At 42.2% G+C, this 22987-nt stretch overlaps 2 protein-coding genes across 2 annotated transcripts in view; both read left to right on the top strand.

The window, feature by feature from the left end:
* The first annotated feature begins 515 nt into the window (after positions 1 to 515).
* Positions 516 to 20021, top strand: LOC133653932 (transmembrane prolyl 4-hydroxylase-like). Its single transcript, XM_062053778.1, has 9 exons — positions 516 to 1124; positions 1293 to 1374; positions 15019 to 15221; positions 15333 to 15423; positions 16043 to 16205; positions 16284 to 16469; positions 17742 to 17832; positions 18024 to 18147; positions 18786 to 20021. The coding sequence occupies exons 1-9, from the start codon at positions 750 to 752 to the stop codon at positions 18998 to 19000; spliced, it is 1530 nt and encodes a 509-aa protein (XP_061909762.1). The 5' UTR covers positions 516 to 749; the 3' UTR covers positions 19001 to 20021.
* Positions 20022 to 21212: 1191 nt separating this feature from the next.
* LOC133653930 (sodium- and chloride-dependent creatine transporter 1-like) overlaps positions 21213 to 22987 on the top strand; it is a 38199-nt gene continuing 36424 nt past the window's right edge. The window contains exons 1-2 of the mRNA XM_062053773.1: positions 21213 to 21741; positions 22511 to 22813. Of these exons, the coding sequence (XP_061909757.1) occupies positions 21711 to 21741; positions 22511 to 22813 (334 nt within the window). The 5' untranslated portion in view covers positions 21213 to 21710. The remainder of the gene's footprint in view (positions 21742 to 22510; positions 22814 to 22987) is intronic.

Here is a 22987-nt window from a genome sequence, read left to right as displayed (position 1 = left end):
ATTAACTTGTGTGATGACTGTATTATGCTGATAGTATATATTTGTACCATGAATTGATTTACACGGACCCCGACTTAAACAAGTTGAAAAACTTATTCGGGTGTTACCATTTAGTGGTCAATTGTACGGAATATGTACTGTACTGTGCAATCTACTAATAAAAGTTTAAATCAATCAATCAATCAATCCAATCAATCAATCAATCAATCAATCAATCAATCAATCAATCAATCAATCAATCAATCAATCAATCAATCAATCAATCAATCAATCAATCAAAGGGATGGATGGATACTGGCAAACTGTGTATACTGGCTGGAGATATAAAATAACAAATCATTTGCAGCAGGAGCTTTATCTCGAAAGGTGATCCATTGTGTAGAAATTGTATTGCAAATGGTGGGTAATACTTGTTATCGTAAGCACACTATTAGTGTTGTTAGTGAAACGCGATTACACACTTTGGCCAGTAGAGGTCACGAGTCGTTTTACCACAACCGGAAGAGGATAGCGTCAGCCTTGTTGTTATGTAGGTTGTCAGGGCGCACCAAGCTAGCGCACCACTCTGTTAGCTGATAACGGATTAGGGGAGATTTAGTTAACGATGAAACGTTTACTTATGCATCAACACGGGTGTTTTAGCCCCGAACTGCCTCCTTGATCTGACTAAAAAGTGCTGCGGTGAAAGCGTAACTTTTTTTTTTTTATCGAACCAGACTGTTGTTGTGTGGGGTTTGCTATCTCGGCGAATGAGCGTCAACATGTCGAAACTAAACATGGACCATCTACAGCAGCAGGAGGACTCTGGTGTCAGAGAAGATTCCTCCTCTTTGCCTCCCCTCCGCTCCACTCGACCACCCGTCCAAAGGAGCAGCGTCTGTTCACGGGCATACTTCGTCGTGGTGATGGTCTTCTTTCACGTCTACATTCTGAATGTCATCGCCCTGTTGATGTACGTGCACTACAATAATGGCCATAGAGACCCTGTCGCTGGCGATGAGCCTTTCTCTTCATCTGCCAGCGAGGGTGAAAGTCCTCCCCGCCATCCAACGCCTCCTGAAATTGAGCTGCGAGTGGTGGGGCTTAGTCATCATTTCAGACTTGCTCGCACTGAGGGGATAAGGGTAGGTGGAATAGTTTTACAAGTGATCTTTCAGCTCGTCCCGGTCCTGACTGACCTAACAGTCCTGCTTGACTTGGATTTTCTCCCCCAGCTAAACAAGACAGCCAATATAGATTAGATATGTTTGATGTGATCCATGTGTATTTGACTTGCAGGTCATGTCTTTTAGGTGGGACATGTTCAGGCAGTCTCCCTCGTGGCGGACAGAACGCACAAGATGAAAACGCTCAGCCTGAAGCCTCTGTTATTCGGTAAGTGTTTCAGGAAAAGTTGCCACATATCAATAGTATTTTTATTTTCCCCAAAGCCATATAAATATATAGACCAGCAATGTTAACTATTTACATTTCAAAGATCCCCAGTGATGTGTCTCTAGAACCTTGGTGTTTGCCCAGGATTTGTTAATTTGCTTGTGAATATTTTCATCTGTCAAAGTATTCTCAGGACATTGAATTGATTGTATCTGGACTAAAACAATCTGAACAGTCCAGTTGTGATTGTATCGATTTGTTTAGGGATAATTTACACATTTAGCTGCACGGTCAAATTCTAAAACCTATTGTGTCTATGGTGGATGCGCTATTTTTCTTGGTTCGCATCTCAGCATCCATCCATCCATTTTCTACCGCTTGCCCCTTTCGGGGTCGCTGGAGCCTATCTCAGCTGCATTTGGGCGGTAGGCAGGGTACACCCTGGACAAGTCGCCACCTCATCGCAGGGCCAACACAGATAGCATGAAGATGAATTTTAAAATCTTAACTCCTACATGGGTGATGCTTCCATTTTCGTGAAGCTGACATTGAATATTTGTCTGTCCTTTGCCTGGCATAAGCCTTGTTGACCACCAGTCGGTCTCCCCGCACTGTGCCTGTCACCAGGAAAGTGCTGCCCTGCTGATGTTGACATGTAATGTTTTAGACAAGTGTGGGGTCCCTTTCCAGCCATAATTCATTACGAGAACAAATATTTCGTCCCAGCAAGGGCCTGTGCTTCAGAACAATTAATTTGGCAGCCAGGGAGAACTGGGACAGACTTGAGCTGAGTAAGTTGCAGTTTCACAACTGTAGGGACAGGAGATGAACACAAATAACTATTTATTTGGCTTTTTGATGCACATTCAAATGCATGACTTCCATGTAATTAAATTATTTGACTCCTTAAGGCAATCTGAATTTTTTGTTAATTTTGCCCATCATCCACAATCTTTATCTGAGACAAGAACACACGTCTTTCTCTTTTCGGTGTGTTCTAAATGGTGAAAAACTACTAGTACAAGACTTGTTTCAGCATAAGACTTTTGCTCTCCTTGAGCTGGTAAATTCAGAATAGTGCTCAGGAAAAAAAATGCTTGGAACAAATGAGCATCTTGCTGAGTCTTCTTAGTGATATATTCCTTTAGTCGGCCCGGATTTTTAGTGTAACATGTCAAATTACAAAGTTGACCATCTTCTCAGCTTGGTGCCACAACCTTCTACTGTACATGTGAGAGGTGTGATTTATAACTTTTCCTAACTCAAAGGCGATACAGCAGCAGCAGCAGCTCGATTAGATAGCATAGCTGTGTGAGTGAGACACTGTGTCGCTACGCCAGAAAAATAGTTCCTCAGTGTAAGCTCTTACAATAACAATGTCTCTATAGCTCGGTTAATATGTAGGTCATGGCATGTAGAGTTTTTTTTAAGGGGCTTATTAGGCGGAATAGATTAATTCCCATTACCTGCATTGTTGTTCTTGCCTAACATTAGGATTGTGAATGATGGGCAACTTAAAAAAAAAATACAGATTTCCTTTAAAGGTGAACTGCACTTTTTTGGGGAAATGTACCTATCGTTCACAATCATTATGAAGGACTTGACGACGTATGTATTTAAAAAAAAATGCATTCTAACTTGTAAATAAATGTCTGCTTACAGCACGGCCAATGGAGGGTCCTCTATTCCGCCCATAAAACAAAAAAAAAGCATCCAAAAAGCACCAATAATACTCCTTTACATTTGGTGATTTAAATATTAAACGAGTATTAGTGATATTATTATTATAGGAGCTAACGCAGAAAAACTATTTATAGCAGCGCCGTGATCACTAGTGTGTGTGCCTATGATGAGATAATCGAGTGGTAAGCTGCTTCCTCGCTTACTTTGCTCGTGAAAGTTTATTGTAGATCATAAGTCATGCCTCTCACCTGGAAAGTAGAAGGACTAGGATGTAATGTTAGTACACTTTGACAGCCAATATAGACCCAGAAATGGCGAGAACGACACGAAAAAACGCTTGGTTCCAATCCCCTTTTCTTAGCGAGGATTATGAGTCATTCTTCAAATTCAAATTCTTCAAACGGGAATATAACAAGATTCTATTAGTCGGCATCCTAATAACAGCAGACATTGTACAGTAAGTTAGTATTATGTTTGTTGGCTCTTAGGAAGTCTGCAGTGAGTAGTAATCAATGATGTAGTGGGGGGAAAAAGCGAACGTTGTGATGCGTTTTTGAAATGATAGCGTATGCTTAAAATTATCAAAATACGTAATTATTAAATGTTATTATAAATGTGCCCATTAATTACTTACATCATGTATATAAAAACTTAATGGAGGTGTTGGGATGTTTTTTTAGCGCTTTTATAGGCAGAATATAGCGACTCCCATAAGCTCAATTGTAAGCTGACTTTTGATCGCATTTATTTTATATTTAGAATGCATTAAAAAAATAAAAACATGTGTTCTTGTCTAGCATAAGGATTGTAAATGATAGGCAACATTTAAAAAAAAAGTGCAGTTACCATTTAACAAAACTGCAGAAAAAAAGAAAAACTCACCATTTAAGTCCTTTTACCCCCAACACACACCCACGCATTAATACACTCCTTTAGCCATATAGAAAGGTGTTTGCTGAGAATTTCCAAAATGTTTAAAACAAAAAAACAGGCCTCTACCATAGTATAAACGTCTCATCAGCTGCAAAATCCTCAGGAACAAACAGAGAGCATGATAAATGATATGATAAAAATAATTTTTAAGTAGCTACATGTTTCCTAGTCCACATGGACAAAGTTAAGACCTTCTGGAAGAAAGTTCTGTGGTCAGATGAAACAAAAATGTTGCTGTTTGGCCACAATACCCAGCAATATTTTTGGAGGAGAAAAGGTGAGGTCTTTAAAGGCCTACTGAAATGAATTTTTTTTATTTAAACGGGGATAGCAGATCTATGTGTCATACTTGATCATTTCGCGATATTGCCATATTTTTGCTGAAAGGATTTAGTAGAGAACAACGACAATAAAGATCGCAACTTTTGGTATCTGACAAAAAAAGCCTTGCCCCTACCGGAAGTAGCGTGACGTAGTCAGTTGAACATTTCCGCAAAGTTCCCTATTGTTTACAGTGATGGCGGCCAGAAGTGAGAGCGATTCGGACCGAGAAAGCGACGATTTCCCCATTAATTTGAGCGAGGATGAAAGATTTGTGGATGAGGAAAGTGCAAGTGAAGGACTAGTGGGGAGTGGGAGCGATTCAGAAAGGGAAGATGCTGTGAGAGGCGGGTGGGACCTGATATTCAGCTGGGAATGACTACAACAGTAAATAAACACAAGACATATATATACTCTATTAGCCACAACACAACCATAATATGCCACAAATGAATCCCGCATAACAAACACCTAGGTGTTTGTTATGCTAGCTCCTAGCTCCTAGCTCCCCGTCCATATAACCCGCCAATACAATTCAAACACCTGCACAACACACACAATCACTCAGCCCAAAGGACCGTTCACCTAACCCAAGGTTCATAAAGCTTATATATTTACCCAAAGTTACGTACGTGACACGCACGTACGGGCAAGCGATCAAATGTTTGGAAGCGCAGCTGCGTACTCACGGTACCGCGTCTGCGTCTGTGTATCCAAATCAAAGTAATTCTGGTCAGAGTCTGTGTTGTCCCAGTTCTCTACAGGCGTCTGTGTATCGAAGTCAAAGTCCTCCTGGTAAGAGTCTCTGTTGTCCGAGTTCTTCGATCTTGACTGCATCTTTCGGGAATGTAAACAATGAAACACCGGCTGTGTTGTGTTGCTGACTTCCCTCGCAAAATACTCCGCTTCGCACCGACAACTTTCTTCTTTGCTTGCTCAGCTTCTTTCTCCATAATGCAATGAACAAATTGCAACAGATTCACCAACACAGATGTCCAGAATACTGTGGAATAATGAGATGAAAACAGCTATTTCGTATTGGCTTTAATGGGGAAGCCATACCTGTGTTCTACTGGCTACGTCACGCGCATACGTCATCATCCAAAGGCGTTTTCAACCGGAAGTTTAGCGGGAAATTTAAAATTGCACTTTATAAGTTAACCCGGCCGTATTGGCATGTGTTGCACTCGACATCCATTGCTTTCGGTCTCCCCTAGAGGGGGGGTTACCCACATATGCGGTCCTCTCCAAGGTTTCTCATAGTCATCCACATTGACGTCCCACTGGGGTGAGTTTTCCTTGCCCGTATGTGGGCTCTGTACCGAGGATGTCGTTGTGGCTTGTACAGCCCTTTGAGACACTTGTGATTTAGGGCTATATAAATAAACATTGATTGATTGATTGATTGATTGAATGTTAAGATTTCATCATTGATATATCAACTATCAGACTGTGTGGTCGGTAGTAGTGGGTTTCAGTAGTCCTTTAATCTCAGGAACACCATTCCTACCGTCAAGCATGGTGGTGGTAGTATTATGCTCTCGGCCTGTTTTGCTGCCAATGGAACTGGTGCTTTAAATGGGACAATGAAAAAGGAGGCTTACCTCCAAATTCTTCAGGACAACCTAAAATCATCAGCCCGGAGGTTGGGTCTTGGGCACAGTTGGGTGTTCCAACAGGACAGTGACCCCAAACACACGTCAAAAGTGGTCAAGGAATGGCTAAATCAGGCTAGAATTAAGGTTTTAGAATGGCCTTCCCAAAGTCCTGACTTAAACGTGTGGATAATGCTGAAGAAACAAGTCCATGTCAGAAAACCAACACATTTAGCTGAACTGCACCAATTTTGGCAAGAGGAGTGGTCAATAATTCAACCAGAAGCTTGCCAGAAGCTTGTGAATGGCTGCCAAAAGCACCTTATTGCACTGGAACTTGCCAAGGGACATGATCTTCAACCTCAGCCTGCAGCTAGGGAGAGTGCCCACCCTCTGGAAGACGTTGTGCATCGTTCCAGTTCCCAAAAAAAACTGCCCCAGAGAGCTAAACGACTACAGACCAGTGGCGTTCACTTCTCATATAATGAAGACAATGGAGCGGCTCTTTCTCAGCCTCCTCAGACCACAGGTGCAACATGCCCAGGACAGCCTGCAGTTTGCATACCAGGCAGGCGTTGGTGTGGAGGATGCAATCCTTTACCTGCTGCACCGAGCCCACTCAAACCTGGATAAGGGAAATGGCACTGTGCGGATCCTGTTCCTGGACTTCTCGAGTGCCTTTAATACTATCCAGCCCCGCCTTCTCCAGGACAAGCTGGACAGAATGCAAGTGGACCCCTGCCTGGTTGCCTGGATTTCGAACTACCTCACCGATAGGCCACAGTACGTCAGACTGAAGGACATCACGTCTGACACTGTGATCAGCAGCACCGGAGCACCGCAGGGAACGGTGCTGGCCCCTCTTCTCTTCACCCTGACTTCTGCTACAACTCAGAGCTGTGTCACATCCAGAAGTACGCGGATGACACAGCCATCGTCGGGTGCATCAGGGACGGCAGAGAGGAGGAGTTTCGGAGCCTGGTGAGGGACTTTGCTGACTGGTGCCACAGGAACCTCTTGCAGCTCAATCCGTCAAAGACCAAGGAGCTGGGCATTGACTTTGGGAGGTCGAGTCCAAGGTCACAACCTATTGTGATCAAGGGAGTCGAGGTACAGACCGTGGACTCATTCAAGTACCTCGGGGTGTGGGTAGACAATAAGCTGGACTGGACTGTTAACACGGACCACTTGTACAGGAAAGGACAGAGCAGGCTATACTTCCAGAGGAGGCTGCGCTCCTTCAACATTTGTAAAAAACTCTTGTGGATGTACTACCAGTATGTGGTTGCCAGTGTTCTGTACTACATCATAGTGTGCTGGGGGGGCAGCAGTACATCTAAGAAGGACAGCTCCAGACTGGAGAAACTGATCAGGCGGGCCGGTTCTACGATCGGAATAAAATTGGACTCACTGGTGACGGTGGCAGAGAAGAGGACTGTGGAAAAACTAGTGAGCATCCTGGATGATGCCAGTCACCCTCTGCATACCGTTGTCAGTAGCCAGAGGAGCCTGTTCAGTGTTCGACTGCTTCATCCCAAGTGCAGGACTAATAGACTCAAAAACTCCTTTGTCCCACACGCCATTAGACTGTACAACTCCTCTATGGGGGGAGGGAAGGTACTCGGATGACAGGGGATGCAAAACAATAACAGTGCAATACTTTTTCATAACATGGTCACTACTGTCTAGTTTCTCTTGTTATATTCTTATTTTACTGTTATATTTTTATTCTCATTGTTGCTTTTTATTTTTATTCTTATTGTAATATTTTTCTATTTTGTTTCCATTTATACCCCCATTATTTACTTTTTACTTTTTAAATTCGATCTCAACTCTGTTTACTACTGCTGGAATTTTAATTTTCCTGAGGGAACTCTCCTGAAATGAATCAATAAAGTACTATCTATCTATCTATCTGTAACCAAATATTAAAGGCCTACTGAAAGCCACTACTACCGACCACGCAGTCTGATAGTTTATATATCAATGATGAAATCTTAACATTATAACACATGCCAATACGGCCGGGTTAACTTATAAAGTGACATTTTAAATTTGCCGCTAAACTTCCGGTTCGAAACGCCTCTGAGGATGACGTATGCGCGTGACGTAGACCGGCGAACACGGGTATGCCTTCCACATTGAAGCCAATACGAAAAAGCTCTGTTTTCATTTCATAATTCCACAGTATTCTGGACATCTGTGTTCGTGAATCTGTTTCAATCATGTTCATTGCATTATGAAGAAGGAAGCTGAGCAAGCAAAGAAGAAAGTTGTCGGTGCGAAATGGACGTATTTTTCGAACGTAGTCAGCCACAACAGTACACAGCCGGCGCTTCTTTGTTTACATTCCCGAAAGATGCAGTCAAGATGGAAGAACTCGGATAACAGAGACTCTAACCAGGAGGACTTTTGACTTCGATACACAGACGCCTGTAGAGAACTGGGACAACACAGACTCTTACCAGGATTACTTTGATTTGGATGACAAAGACGCAGACGTGCTACTGTGAGTATGCAGCTTTGGCTTCTAAACATTTGATCGCTTGACCGTATGTGCGCAACTTTTTTTTGCGTATGTACGTAACTTTTTAAAAATATATAAGCTTTATGAACCTTGGGTTAGGTGAACGGTCTTTTGGGCTGAGTGATTGTGTGTGTTGATCGGGTGTTTGAATTGTATTGGCGTGTTCTATGGAGCTAGGAGCTAGCATAGGAGCTAGCATAACACGTACCGTACCGTACGTGCGCGTCACGTACGTAACTTTTTAAAAATATATAAGCTTTATGAACCTTGGGTTAGGTGAACGGTCTTTTGGGCTGAGTGATTGTGTGTGTTGATCAGGTGTTTGAATTGTATTGGCGTGTTCTATGGAGCTAGGAGCTAGCAGAGGAGCTAGGAGCTAGCATATATATCCGATATATATATATATATATATATATATATATATATATATATATATATATATATATATATATATATATATATATATATATATATATATATATATGCTGTACATACACACATACAGTATATATATATATATATATCCATCTGTCTTCTTCCGCTTATCCGAGGTCGGGTCGCGGGGGCAGCAGCCTAAGCAGGGAAGCCCAGACTTTCCTCTCCCCAGCCACTTCGTCCAGCTCCTCCCGGGGGATCCCGAGGCGTTCCCAGGCCAGCCGGGAGAGATAGTCTTTCCAACGTGTCCTGGGTCTTCTCCTACCGGTCGGACGTGCCCGAAACACCTCCCTAGGGAGGCGTTCGGGTTGCATCCTGACCAGATGCCCGAACCACCTCATCTGGCTCCTCTCGATGTGGAGGAGCATCGGCTTTACTTTGAGCTCCTCCCGGATGACAGAGCTTCTCACCCTATCTCTAAGGGAGAGCCCCGCCACCCGGCGGAGGAAACTAATTTCGGCCGCTTGTACCCGTGATCTTGTCCTTTCGGTCATGACCCAAAGCTCATTACCATAGGTGAGGATGGGAACGTAGATCGACCGGTAAATCGAGAGCTTTGCCTTCCGGCTCAGCTCCTTCTTCACCACAACGGATCGATACAGCGTCCGCATTACTGAAGACGCCACTCCGATCCACCTGTCAATCTCATGATCCAAACTTCCCTCACTCGTGAACAAGACTCCGAGGTATTTGAACTCCTCCACTTGGGGCAAGATTTCCTCCCCAACCCGGAGATGGCACTCCACCCTTTTCCGGGCGAGAACCATGGACTCGGACTTGGAGGTGCTGATTCCCATCCCAGTTGCTTCACACTCAGCTGCGAACCGATCCAGTGAGAGCTGAAGATCTTGGCCAGATTAAGCCATCAGGACCACATCATCTGCAAATAGCAGAGACCTAATCCTGCAGCCACCAAACCAGATACCCTCAACGCCCTGACTGCGCCTAGAAATTCTGTCCATAAAGGTTATGAACAGAATCGGTGACAAAGGGCAGCCTTGGCGGAGTCCAACCCTCACTGGAAACGGGTCCGACTTACTGCCGGCAATGCGGACCAAGCTCTGACACTGATTATACAGGGAGCGGACCGCCACAATAAGACAGTCCGTTACCCCTTACTCTCTGAGCACTCCCCACAGAACTTCTCGGGGTACACGGTCGAATGCCTTCTCCAAGTCCACAAAACACATGTAGACTGGTTGGGCAAACTCCCATGCACCCTCAAGGACCTTGCCGAGAGTATAGAGCTGGTCCACAGTTCCACGACCAGGACGAAAACCACACTGTTCCTCCTGAATCCGGGGTTCGACTATCCGGCGTAGCCTCCTCTCCAGTACACCTGAATAGACCTTACCGGGAAGGCTGAGGAGTGTGATCCCACGATAGTTGGAACACACCCTCCGGTTCCCCTTCTTAAAGAGAGGAACCACTACCCCGGTCTGCCAATCCAGAGGTACCGCCCCCGATGTCCACGCGATGTTGCAGAGTCTTGTCAACCAAGACAGCCCTACAACATCCAGAGCCTTAAGGAACTCCGGGCGGATCTCATCCACCCCCGGTGCCTTGCCACCGAGGAGCTTTTTAACTACCTCGGCAACCTCAGCCCCAGAAATAGGAGAGCCCACCACAGATTCCCCAGGCCCTGCTTCCTCATAGGAAGACGTGCTGGTAGGATTGAGGAGGTCTTCGAAGTATTCCCTCCACCGATCCACAACATCCGCAGTCGAGATCAGCAGAACACCATCCCCACCATACACAGTGTTGACATTGCACTGCTTACCCTTCCTGAGGCGGCGGATGGTGGTCCAGAATCGCTTCGAAGCCGTTCGGAAGTTGTTTTCCATGGCTTCCCGGAACTCCTCCCATGTCCGAGTTTTTGCCTCCGCGACCGCTGAAGCCGCACACCGCTTGGCCTGTCGGTACCTGTCTGCTGCCTCCGGAGTCCTATGAGCCAAAAGAGCCCGATAGGACTCTTTCTTCAGCTTGACGGCATCCCTTACCGACACCAGCGGGTTCTAAGATTACCGCCACGACAGGCACCAACCACCTTGCGGCCACAGCTCCAATCGGCCGCCTGGACAATAGAGGTACGGAACATCGTCCACTCGGACTCAATGTCCAGCACCTCCCTCGTGACATGTTCAAAGTTCTTCCGGAGGTTGGAATTGAAACTCTCTCTGACAGGAGACTCTGCCAGGCGTTCCCAGCAAACCCTCACAATGTGTTTGCGCCTGCCAGGTCTGTCCGGCATCCTCCCCCACCAGCGCAGCCAACTCACCACCAGGTGGTGATCGGTAGAAAGCTCCGCCCCTCTCTTCACCCGAGTGTCCAAAACATGAGACCGCAAATCCGATGACACAACTACAAAGTCGATCATGCCAAGTGCACATACATACATACATATATACCGTAATTTCCGGACTATAAGCCGCACCTGACTATAAGCCGCATCAGCTAAATCTAGGGGAAAATACAGATTGCTCCATATATAAGCCGCACCCGACTATAAGCCGCAGGGTTTTGATGTGTAATTACCGTAGTATATAGGGTTCCTGCTACCACGGAGGGGATTGTCGGGACAGAGATGACTGTTTGGGAACGCAAAGCGTCCCATTTATTAACAATAAATCTTTCAATCATTCAATCAAACTTTCACATCTTTGACATGGCGAACAGCATTCGTGCAGAGTACAAATAATACAACGGGGCAAAGTAATACAAAGTGCTCGCCTGTACGTTATCAAAATAACCAGCCTACCGGTATATGAAAAGTCAGTCTTTAATCATTGTGTCATCGTCTTACTCCTGCGTACTAAAACCACCGAAATCCTCTTCGTCGGAGAAGAACAGGCCATAAATAAGCCGCACCCTTGTATAAGCCGCAGGGACCAGAACGAGGGGAAAAAGTAGCGGCTTATAGTCCGGAAATTACGGTATATATATATATATATATATATATATATATATATATATATATATATATATATATATATATATATATATATATATATATATATATATATATATATATATATACATAATAAAATGTTTTTACCTTGATTAGTCTCTGTGATGTTATCATGTGAATTGTCACCAATATTTAACATGGACATTCATTTGGGAGTGTTTAAAAAAAACAAAAGCACAAAACCACTCAGATAAAAGTAACTTTTTTAGTAGAGGTACAGTAAAGGTGCATAGTTGCATACGCACCAAAATCACTCCTGCAGAAGGTTTGCAGTGTATCTATTAACGTGGACGGCTCCTCCAAATGTCAATCTTGACTGCTTGCTCAAGGGACTGAAACAGTCAAGCCGCAAAGTGAGTAATTTGTTAGACTGACACACTGCAGGTGCTTTGTTGTGTTGTAAGATTCTTATTTACCTCCAGACTTCATCTGTTAAACATTATTATAATTGGCAGAAATGTCACAGTAGAAATACTTTCTGCAGTGGTCGATGTACATGAGAGTATGGTTCAATTAATTTTGGCCTTGTTCTGCAGTATAGCCATGATCTGATTGTAGTTTAGACAAGGAGATCACTTCCTTTCTATAGTGAACAGGAAGCAGCGGCAGGAGGTAGAAGTGGAGCCTTCAGACTTATCAGTTATTATTAAGGCTTGACTGGAAAATAGGGATTAAAACCACTTTGAGACACTCGTGATTTAGGGCTATATAAGTAAACATTGATTGATTGATTGATGTGAGTCCAGTTAAAGGAGACATGGGAGACAAACTAGCCACATACTGTACAAGCATCTGGAAGCCTTTTATTAACCAGACCCAGTACTTTCAAATTTAGATCCAATAAATAAGCGGATTATATATGAATTTATTACACAGGATTTGAGCTGACAGATTGTACTGTATATATGTGGAGTGTATTCCAAAATACTTGTTCAGAAGAAGTTCTAAAAGTAGACGGTTTTCAGAGGCAATGTATTCACAGTCACTAATATGATTAGTTGAACAGATACTGTATGAGACAGTTTTTATTCCTGGAGGCTGCAGCCTTCTGGAAAGGACCTGGTATTTGTTGAACTGTCTCATATTGATAATGAATATTTGTTTGGCTCTAATTGCCCTTTTTACTGTATCACTGGCAATTACCTCTAAGCTGTTGTCATCGTTTACTTCTGGCTGTAAATATTAAATGGAGCAGCAGATCCCGCTATCGTACAGATATTCTGTATAGTGTTCATATCCAATAAATACATACTGTGTTTAAATATGAAAAATAATGTAGAACTACAGGATCAAAGGTTGCATGGCAACTTTTCTTCAAGCTTAATTGACTTCTGTAAACATGTCAATCATCCACGAATTCACCTGACCTGTGTTTTCATTCTAACCTGCATCATCAAGCACTTGCAATTAAAAGTTTCACATTTTTTGTATCAAAGTATCATTAGCATACACGGACTGAACTAATCCATTTAGTAGTCTGACACGTCAAGCCAGCATTGTGAAGAAAGTTACTTTTAGATGTAGTGACATTTTGTGTGACATATTTTTTTGTTAGTCATGGTATAGTATTAGTAACTATTACTTTAACAATAACAAACAAATTAACTGTTTTTAATATCTTATCCTAATCACCACGTGTAATCCTCATGTTTGAGTATGATGGTTAAAGTTAAAGTACCAATGATTGTCACACACACACTAGTTGTTTCAGACTACTTTTAATCTTCGAATCATCTCTCACTTTCAATGTTGTGAAATAGCGCCACAAAATCAACTCCATTAATGAGATGCATATCCCTATTCCTGTGTTGGGTAGACAACAGGCTGGCAGAATGTGGAACTTTCCTTTGCTTGATTGTATAGAGTATTTGGTAAAGTCAGTTACTTTAAAAAATAATATGACTCTTTACAGTGTCTTCTGAGGTAAAATAAGTATGTTTTTGCTAAATATGAATTATAATGGAAAACTATTTAAATAAATTACCCGTGAATATATACCATGATAACAATGTTCCCTCAAAGGTGTGCAATTACGCACTGCTCACTCGTCCCCGGCGCACAGCAAATCAATGTTGCACAAAAAATGAAATCCAACCAAAACTCTAAACAAATAATTTATTCTGTACAACTTTGCGATGCAGCTCTGTGAGTGACAAGTGGCCACAACAGATAAAACAAATGTTCCTCAACACTGTTCAATTATTGTAACGTCATTTTCTGCCATACAAACCACGCCAAAAAGCTCTCTGTCTTCTGTCATAGTATGAACAGCAGCCGTTTTTTTTATTATTTATCTCTCTCTCAATTGCGCCAACAGACACACTTATTAGACTCAGACACAGATGCGTTTACGGCCACAAAAAAAGTCGGACGACTCCAACACCACACATACACTTTAAATGCCAGGTCGTTACATTACAATGACGTTATCAATGTCATTATCAGCATGTCATGCGTGCGTTTTGCTGGTTAGTTTATAGCTAACAGTGCAGCAGAGTTTCAAGAGGTAAATTCTTATAACTCTTATTACGGTGAAACACCAATACTCCCCAATCAGATCTGTGCTTATTCTCCTGTCATTTATTAAGAATGTTAATTTATGAATATTAATCAATAAATGCTGCTACTAGATTACATACATTCTAATAAAAACTGTAATTATATATTTTACAGAAATAAAGTTACAGGAAATTATTAATGTTTCACAATGAGCACACATCTCATTGTGAAACATGTGAATGTTTTAAGGGGAACTAAATGTGATCTCTGAAAGGGGTACACGTTCTTTCCAAAGCAGGACGGCTACCCAGACATCCAATACTTGTACAAAATTAATGAAAACAAGATGTGTTTATTTTAATTGTAAGTGGGCCAAATCACTAGAAAATAATCCAATGGAAATGACTGCTGCCATTTGATTATAATAAGACATTTAACTTATGATGTCAGGTTTTGTACCACTTGTTACCACAGTCTGTATGTCTGATGTTGCTCATATATGGTCCACTGAATGCTCAGGGAGTTTGTGCATTTGCCCAGACACATTAAAAATTAGGGGGACATTGACGATGAAGCACATAAATGTGTCTCGGCCCAAAATGGCGATCATTTATAATGTTATTAGCTGTATAAACCACTGCTTGTCAGATGTTACAATGTTTACCTCTCTATTTCTCTGTCAGAGATCCCTGGCTTCCTGTCAGAGGAGGAGTGCCGAGTGGTGGTGCAGCTGGCCCAGCTGAAGGGTCTGATGGAAAGCCAGATGACCGAAGGCAGCCAGTCAAACCAGCAAGACGTGTCAAACCAGCCACTTCTTTCGCTGAGCACCGAGGAGGTCTTTAGTCTGTTGGACCTCAACCAGGATGGGTTGTTACAGAAACAGGAGGTGAAAATTGAAAACAAATGATTAGCTTTAGCATTCATTTGGCGTTTGCTATCTGTCAGGCGTCAGCAAAAGCATAACAATTTTCATCAACTCTCCTGATTTTTCCTTTAGATTGTGAGTCACTCACGCTCTCAAGATGGGACTTGGTTGAGTCCAGACAACCTACATCAGATACTCACTGGTCTGGAAGTCTGCTCAACAGGTTTGTGATCCTGCTGTGTTTGTCTGGACATATGTGATGCGTTTCATTATTTAAAAAAGCTTAACTGTTATTGTATGAGTACAGAGGTTACAGTATTGGACTGACTGAAACATTATTACACTCTGAATGTACAGTAAGTACAAATGTTATACGTTATTTGAGTGTACCAGAACGCACAGGGACGATCCGGTCCATAGTGAATAGCAATAGATGTTTTTTTAAGTTGTTGGTAAGACAAAAGACAAGTGGGTACAGCATTGTTTTGATGGTGGTAAATAATCTACAGCACTACTATACTAATATTGTGTGCGGCTTTGCACATGTCAGATAATCTTCCAACTCTATCTCTTTAAAACCTTTTTTTTTTCCAACTTTTTTTCTTGAATTACCCCGCATAATCTGTATCCCCTCAGTCCCACCTCCATATCAACCCCCACCCACCTCTACTCTAGCTAGAGCTATTATAAGAGTGTAAATGGGGAAACTGGTGGGGGCGTCAGGCATTTTTAGGGCAAAGTTAAATGTGACGTATTTGCACAATAGTATAATGGATATCAAGAGTTTATCTAACTGAGTGAGTGGTTCACTAATGGACTGTATGTGTTTACACATTTGACAGGGATGCTGAACCTGGAGGAATTTAAGCGTGTTTACGACGTGTCCCAAAGCCCAGGACAAGAACAAAGTGAGAAACTCTGGAGTCGGTTCAAGCAGAGAAGCAAACATACGTGGCTTTATCAAGGCCCTGGATCCCATCACGTGCTACAGACACTAAGGAGCCGGTAACTGTATACACATAAACACATTATCTCACCCCTTAAAGCAAAAACAATTTTTTTACCACTCTAACATTTTGCCAGTGTAACAATCCTTACTCATCTGCCTACTTCATTGGTTGAGATGAGCGAGCCACTACAAGTATTTCGTTATGATCTCGGAGACTTCAGCGATGCCCATCACGACAGCAGCTCACACCGTGCAGAAACCACCTGCACGCACACACGACTAGCAAGAAATGCTTCGACCTTCAAAGAGGTTTCCTGCAGGTTAGTCTTGGTTTGATATTGTCGTTATAATATACCTATTGTCTTGTGCAGTTAAAGGGGAACTGCACTTGTTTAGGAATTTTATCTGTCATTCACAATCCGTGTGTGTGACAAGAACACATATGTATTACTTTTTTAATGCATTGTAACTTGTAAATAAATGCTAGCAATAGTTGGCTAACATTAGAAGGAATGGGATTAGTTTATTCCGCCTATAAAGCACTCTAAAAATATCCCAAAACATCCATCAACATTTTATATACACGCTGTAAATATATATGTAATGTAATAACTGGCACATTCATACTAACATGTAATATTTACATATTTTGGTCATTTTAAACATACGGCGGCATATTCATTTCACAGACGCATCACAACGTTCGCCATTTCCTTTAACAACAACTACTAATCGTGGCAGACTTAATGAGAGCCAACAACGACTACTTTGGGACAAATTATGTTCCAGAAGCTTGTGTTTTTGAGCCTGGATATAAGGAGAATGGGCTACAAGTTTTAGAAGCTGAGTGGTAAGCAGATCCAGCAAGTAGCACAATTGCTAAGTGCTAAACAAGAAATACACACTACGAACATAATAAAACAATCAATTACTGTACCATATCTGCTTTCAGTGGTATACCGGCTGATGGGATGTTTGTATCTTTCTGTTTGAATGAAGAATTAATCATAATCCTCACGCAGGTAAAACAAAAAAAAAGTGGGAGCAAACTTAGCTTTTTTTCGTGTCTTTCCCACCATCTCTGGTTCTAAGTTGCATGTAAAAGTTGGCTTTTCAGTTTATGGCCACAACCTTCTACTATAAAAGTTAGAGGCATGATTTATATTGTACAATTACATTTTACCAACTCATACGCAATGCAGCAGCTCACCGGCTCAGTATGTCAATAGCTGCATAAGCTAGTTACCGCTCTGTGATCATGGCGCTGCTAAAAGTATTTTATCTGCGTTTGCGCTTATAATAATAATACTGCTAATACTTGGTTAGTATGCAGGTCACAAAATGTAAATGGAGTATTGTTGGCATTGGGCTTTATGGGCGCAACAGATGACTCCTATTAGCTTCATTGTTAGTCACCTCCGACTTACCGTATATTACAAATTAGAATGCATTAAAAAAGAAAGACGTGTGTTCTTGTTTTACTTAGAGATTGTTAATGATAGACAACATTTCCCAAAAAGTGCAATCCCTCTTTAAAGTTGCAATTTTTTACACTAAATTCTCCTATTTCTGCATTTCTTAATGGCTTTCAGGTATCTTACTGTGTTGATCTACCTCAACCCTGTAGAAGAGGGCGGCGAGACCACGTTTCCTGTAGCAGACAACCGTACGTACGACGAGCAGGTGAGCGTTCTACTCAGTACATAGTCATAAACACGCCCTGCCACAGGGAAGTGAATACAGCTTGACCTGATTTCTGCTGATAACATGCAGATGGTGCTGACACATGACAAGGAATCTGATATCTCAATTATCACCACGTATTACAACAACAGATTACACACATGGTGTTTTTACAGTTGCATGTGTTTTAGGCACTGATCCAAGATGGAGTTGATTTAACAGACACCCGAAAGACATGTGAGCGAGGGAACCTAAAGATAAAACCCACTGTGGGGACGGCACTCCTCTTGTACAACCATCTCTCCGATGGCCAAGGTATGAATAGAAGACTTTAGCAACAGTTTATTATTTGGAGAAATGCTTGTCCTTTGATCTTAAGCACTGTTTAGAATCATGTTCTTAAAAAGCTCTCTGTGGAAGCTTCGACATTTTTGTTAGCCAATATTTGTATCAACATTGTTCGAATTGAACTGAAGCTTAACTGAACTGAACTGAACAGAACATTTGTGATACAACCAGTTCAGGCTGCAACTAACAACTAATTTGATAATCGATTAATCTGTTGATTATTACTTCGATTAATCGATTAATAATCGGATAAAAGAGACAAACTACATTTCTATCCTTTCCAGTATTTTATTGGGAAAAAAACAGCATACTGGCACCATACTGGCACCATACTTATTGTGATTGTTTCTCAGCTGTTTGTAAATGTTGCAGTTTATAAATAAAGGTTTATAAAAAAAATAAAAACATTTTAAAAAAATAAGTAGCCTCTGCGCATGCGCATAGCATAGATCCAACGAATCGATGACTAAATTAATCGCCAACTATTTTTATAATCGATTTTAATCGATTTAATCGATTAGTTGTTGCAGCCCTACAACCAGTGTTACATCACTCATACTGTAACGTGCTGGCCATTAATGACATGAATTCCCCCTTCCTCTCAGGTTGGATGGGCGAGCTTGATGAGTATTCCTTGCATGGCGACTGCCTAGTAAAGCGTGGCCTGAAGTGGGTCGCCAACCTCTGGGTAAATGTGGACCCAGACCACCAGCAGCAAGCCCGTTACCAGAGACTATTTGCTGAAAGGTATCAAGCTAAGTCAGGCATGGAGGAGCACTCTCAACCACTTTCACACATTGACCTCCATCAGGATCTATAGCCAAGTACCTCGGACTGCTCGTTAATTTATGTTTACTGCAATGTTGTATACAGGGATCCATCCATTTTCTGTCGTGCTTGCCCTCATAATCGTCACAGGTGAGCTGGTGTTTATAACAAATCAATCACAAGGCACCTATAGTCAAGTCATTGTTATTCATATAGCGTCAATTCACAACATAAGTTATCTTATGGCACTTTACACATGGAGCAGGTTTAAAAGTACCCTCCTAATACATTTAAGAGAACCAACTGAACCCCACATGAGTGAGAACTTAGTGACGAAGGCAGAGGAAAAACTCAACCTCTCGGGAAGAAACCTCGAACAGAAGCCAGTTTTTGTGATGAGGCTGTCTTCTCTCAACAAGTTGGATTGTGATAGGTGGATTGAGGAGAGATAGTGAGAATGTAGACATTGGCAAGTTGTACATTCCATACCTTGGCCCTTATTGGAGACTTAATTGACTTTTAAACATCTCAGTTAAACCATCAATAATATACAAAAGCTAAATATTACACGTCTATTGTTGTTCTCATCCAACCAGGATTGTATTCTCAAGGCATCCAATAGATCACACCTGGATTGTTCCGTTTGTCTTAGAAGACGTTTCGCCTCCCATCCGAGCAAGCTTCATCAGTTCATGCTCATAGACTTAGATTGGTCAGACCATTGGCATTGCATCGATAGCAACTGGATCCGGCCAATAGACCTAGAGCTGAGTCTATGAGCATAAACTGATGAGGCCTGCTCACATGAGAGGCTAAATGTTTTCTAAGACAAACTGAACAGTCCAGCTGCAATTAAATGCCTTGAAAAATATAACAAGGCATGGCAGTCTTCCAGATAACAGTCAAAAATATACAGTAGCTAGCAAACATGTCAGATCATAGCGTTTGTTAAATAAGACAAAATGAACCTGTTCGACTTCTAAACTACATCGTCATCTGGATCAGCTCAGAATCAATATTTTTGGCAAAAGCATGAAAATAATTAAATGCATCATACCAGAAATGCTGATTTTTTTAAAAAAAGTCTTAACTCAACTGTATTGTCTGCAGACTGCTACAGTCTGAACTTAGTTTGTCAGTTTTGTTCTGATCAACCATTCAGAGGATGGAAAAAAGCTGACGTTTATGTGAGCCAGCTAGCTGTCCCTCTGATATTAATCTCCTAGCGCTCTCTTCTTTCAATCTACAAACAAAGTTCAGTCTCCCTCCGGTATCACAATTTGGTTCTTTTAGGTCCGTTTTAAAAGGAAAAATGACCATAATGAAAAAGGTTTAGGTTGGATACATCGAAAAATGCCTACATGTATTAACATAAATTACACCTTCATTTGAATATCAGATATTTAAGAACAATGTATTGAATTGAGTTAGTGCAGTCATTTCTAATACTGCCCAATATTACCACATGTTACTTGTTAATACCACCATTTTTTAGTACAATGTTCTGCAAGTCCTTTAATATTAATGACATATTTATTTATAATACTGTACTGTATTTAAAGCTTATCATATTTATTCACCAGACTATTTATTTGAGTGTTATTTATTCCTGTTGTCCTGTTAAATTATTGGGATACATATGTATTGTTGTTGCACTGAATTTTGTCTTTGTATTTCATTGTGTTCTATGAAATGAAATGACATTTTTAAAATGTTAAAGAGGTCTTGAGTTTATTTTCTTGCCAGTCTCCTATTGTAATATATGCAGTGTCCACTAGGTGTCAGCTGTGGAACATGAGCATGTTGGCAGGTTGTACGTGAGATGTCATTACAGGCTGCAGAGGCTCTAATGGATGACCAGTCTCCTCTACCTCACCGTCATAGTTTCGGGGACATCAGTGCTGAGGATTCATGCCCTTGTTAAGACAGTCCAACAACGGCTGTCACCCATCAGCATTCAATGGAATGCAGCCAAGACGTATAACACCCGGGTTTATTGTGGAGGCACCTGCAGTTTGCTGCGGCCCAACATGGCAACCGTCCTCTTTGGAGGTGCCTTTGAAAGTCTTGAGCTCAATGACGTATGTGGTGCAATCGAGCCATTCATCCACGGGACGCTTCCAATGTACGGTAGCGGGTTCGGGTGAAGACGATGACGATGGTGCTGCGTACGTGCGCGGCCCCCATCAACCAATCACTGCTCGGTATCCCTGAATGGGGGAGGGAGAGAGGGATGCAGGGGGGCGACAAGGTCTGGAACGTCACTTGAGATTTCAGTCTGTCGCACCGCGGCATCAGAACAAGGTCCAAAAGGACTACTCATCCGGTTTTTTTTGGAACAGCTCTGTTTAAAAAAAAAAAAAGCAACCGTTCACTTTCAGGCACCGGCTCCTTTTTGACTAACGGTCCTCCATGAGATTCTTCAGGCTTACCTTCAAGTGCTTCGTCGACTGCTTCTGAGTCTCCTGCGTCTCACGGCGCCTGCTGACATTTTTTTTTAAATTAAAAAACATCTCTTGGCTGAGCTAAGTGGTTCCAGTGTGTGGAAAAACTGCGACCTATTAATATTCTTAATTGTATTTTTGTATTTCCAAGAGGCAAAATAAACTGAGAAAATCTGAAAAGACAACCGGGGCGCACTGCATGGTGTTAAATATATATTTGCCTCTCTTGGCACGGTTACCCACCCTAGTCTATAACTAAGAGCTAGCCAGCCAACTCGCTTTTTCGATTTCATTTTTCCCCTGCCGCAGTCCAACAGTATGTCACCTGAGTTGGGAGAAAGTAGCCAAGGTGAGTATGGTGTTATTTATCATGTGTGTATCATGGAATGAGTCACAGCTTTCACTTCCCTTTGTGCAGGGAGAGCAGCTTCAGCACCTGCATGTAGCATGCATCTCTGAACAAAGCTCATCAAATTCTTATACAGGATAAAGCAGTTTTTGACCCAAAAAAAATCACACAAATGACATGGGTATGCCCATGAGTTAATTATGCAAAGATCCAAATACAACTTTGACATTTTGCGAGACACAGAGGTTTGAGATGTTCAGTTGTCTACCATGCTCATCAAGCATTCTGCCTTTGCCCATTTAGCACTTTAAACTGCTCTGATATGGATTGAACTGTTTCACTTTGCATCTAGAAGTGCACACAAGAGGTGTGCTGCACATCTTTTTTTTTTCTAAGGGAGAAAATGGGAGCGATATTACCCCCAATAGAGGTCTATAGTGTAGACTTGCCAGTCTGCTGCTCTGTGCTGCAGCACACTAATCATCCTGACTGAGATGCTGACAGGCACAATGAATGGTGGGGGAGGGCTCATTCAAAGACAACACATGCAATACAAACAGAAGTGTCTTGAAGATCAGTTAGGGCAAAACGCTAAAGATATGATGCAGAGTATTTCTTCAAGCCAATTTTGTCTTGAGTATGTTGTGTTTTGTTGCTGGTGATAATAACACACACAATCCCACTTTCGTTTAGCCCAAACGTGCCCCAAAGCCAGCTCACTCCTTAAGACTGTCATCCACTAACTATTTTTTCACCTTCTCCTTTGCAGGTGAAATCAGCCTTCCCCAGTTGCAGGTCGGGGACCTTTCTGAAGGAGAGGGTGGGGGATCAGCTCACCCTCTGGTGCCTGTGCCCGGAACCGGCCCTGGGTGTGGTGAGGGCGGAGGAACTGGTCCCCCGCTTTCCCAGGACGGAGCTGCCATTGGGACAGGGAATGGTGCTGTCGCTGTACCTGTGGTGGAGAGAGAAACCTGGACCAGACAGATGGACTTCATCATGTCTTGCGTGGGATTTGCAGTAGGCTTGGGCAACGTGTGGCGCTTCCCTTACCTTTGCTACAAGAACGGAGGAGGTGAGAGTCACTCATGTTTATAGTATGATGAGCAAAACATGACATGGTTTATGTGTGAACTAAAGGGAAAGGTTTTCCATATCAGACAAGGAATTAGAATAATCATAATCCGAATCACTTTATTAATCCCTGAGGGGAAATTAAGATTTTCAGCACAATCCCATTCCAGATCAG

This window comes from Entelurus aequoreus, linkage group LG07 (genome assembly GCF_033978785.1).
Source record: "Entelurus aequoreus isolate RoL-2023_Sb linkage group LG07, RoL_Eaeq_v1.1, whole genome shotgun sequence".
NCBI classification, from domain to species: Eukaryota; Metazoa; Chordata; class Actinopteri; order Syngnathiformes; family Syngnathidae; genus Entelurus; species Entelurus aequoreus.
Note: the sequence above shows the minus strand (reverse complement) of the source record. Positions and strands in the feature narration are given on the sequence as shown.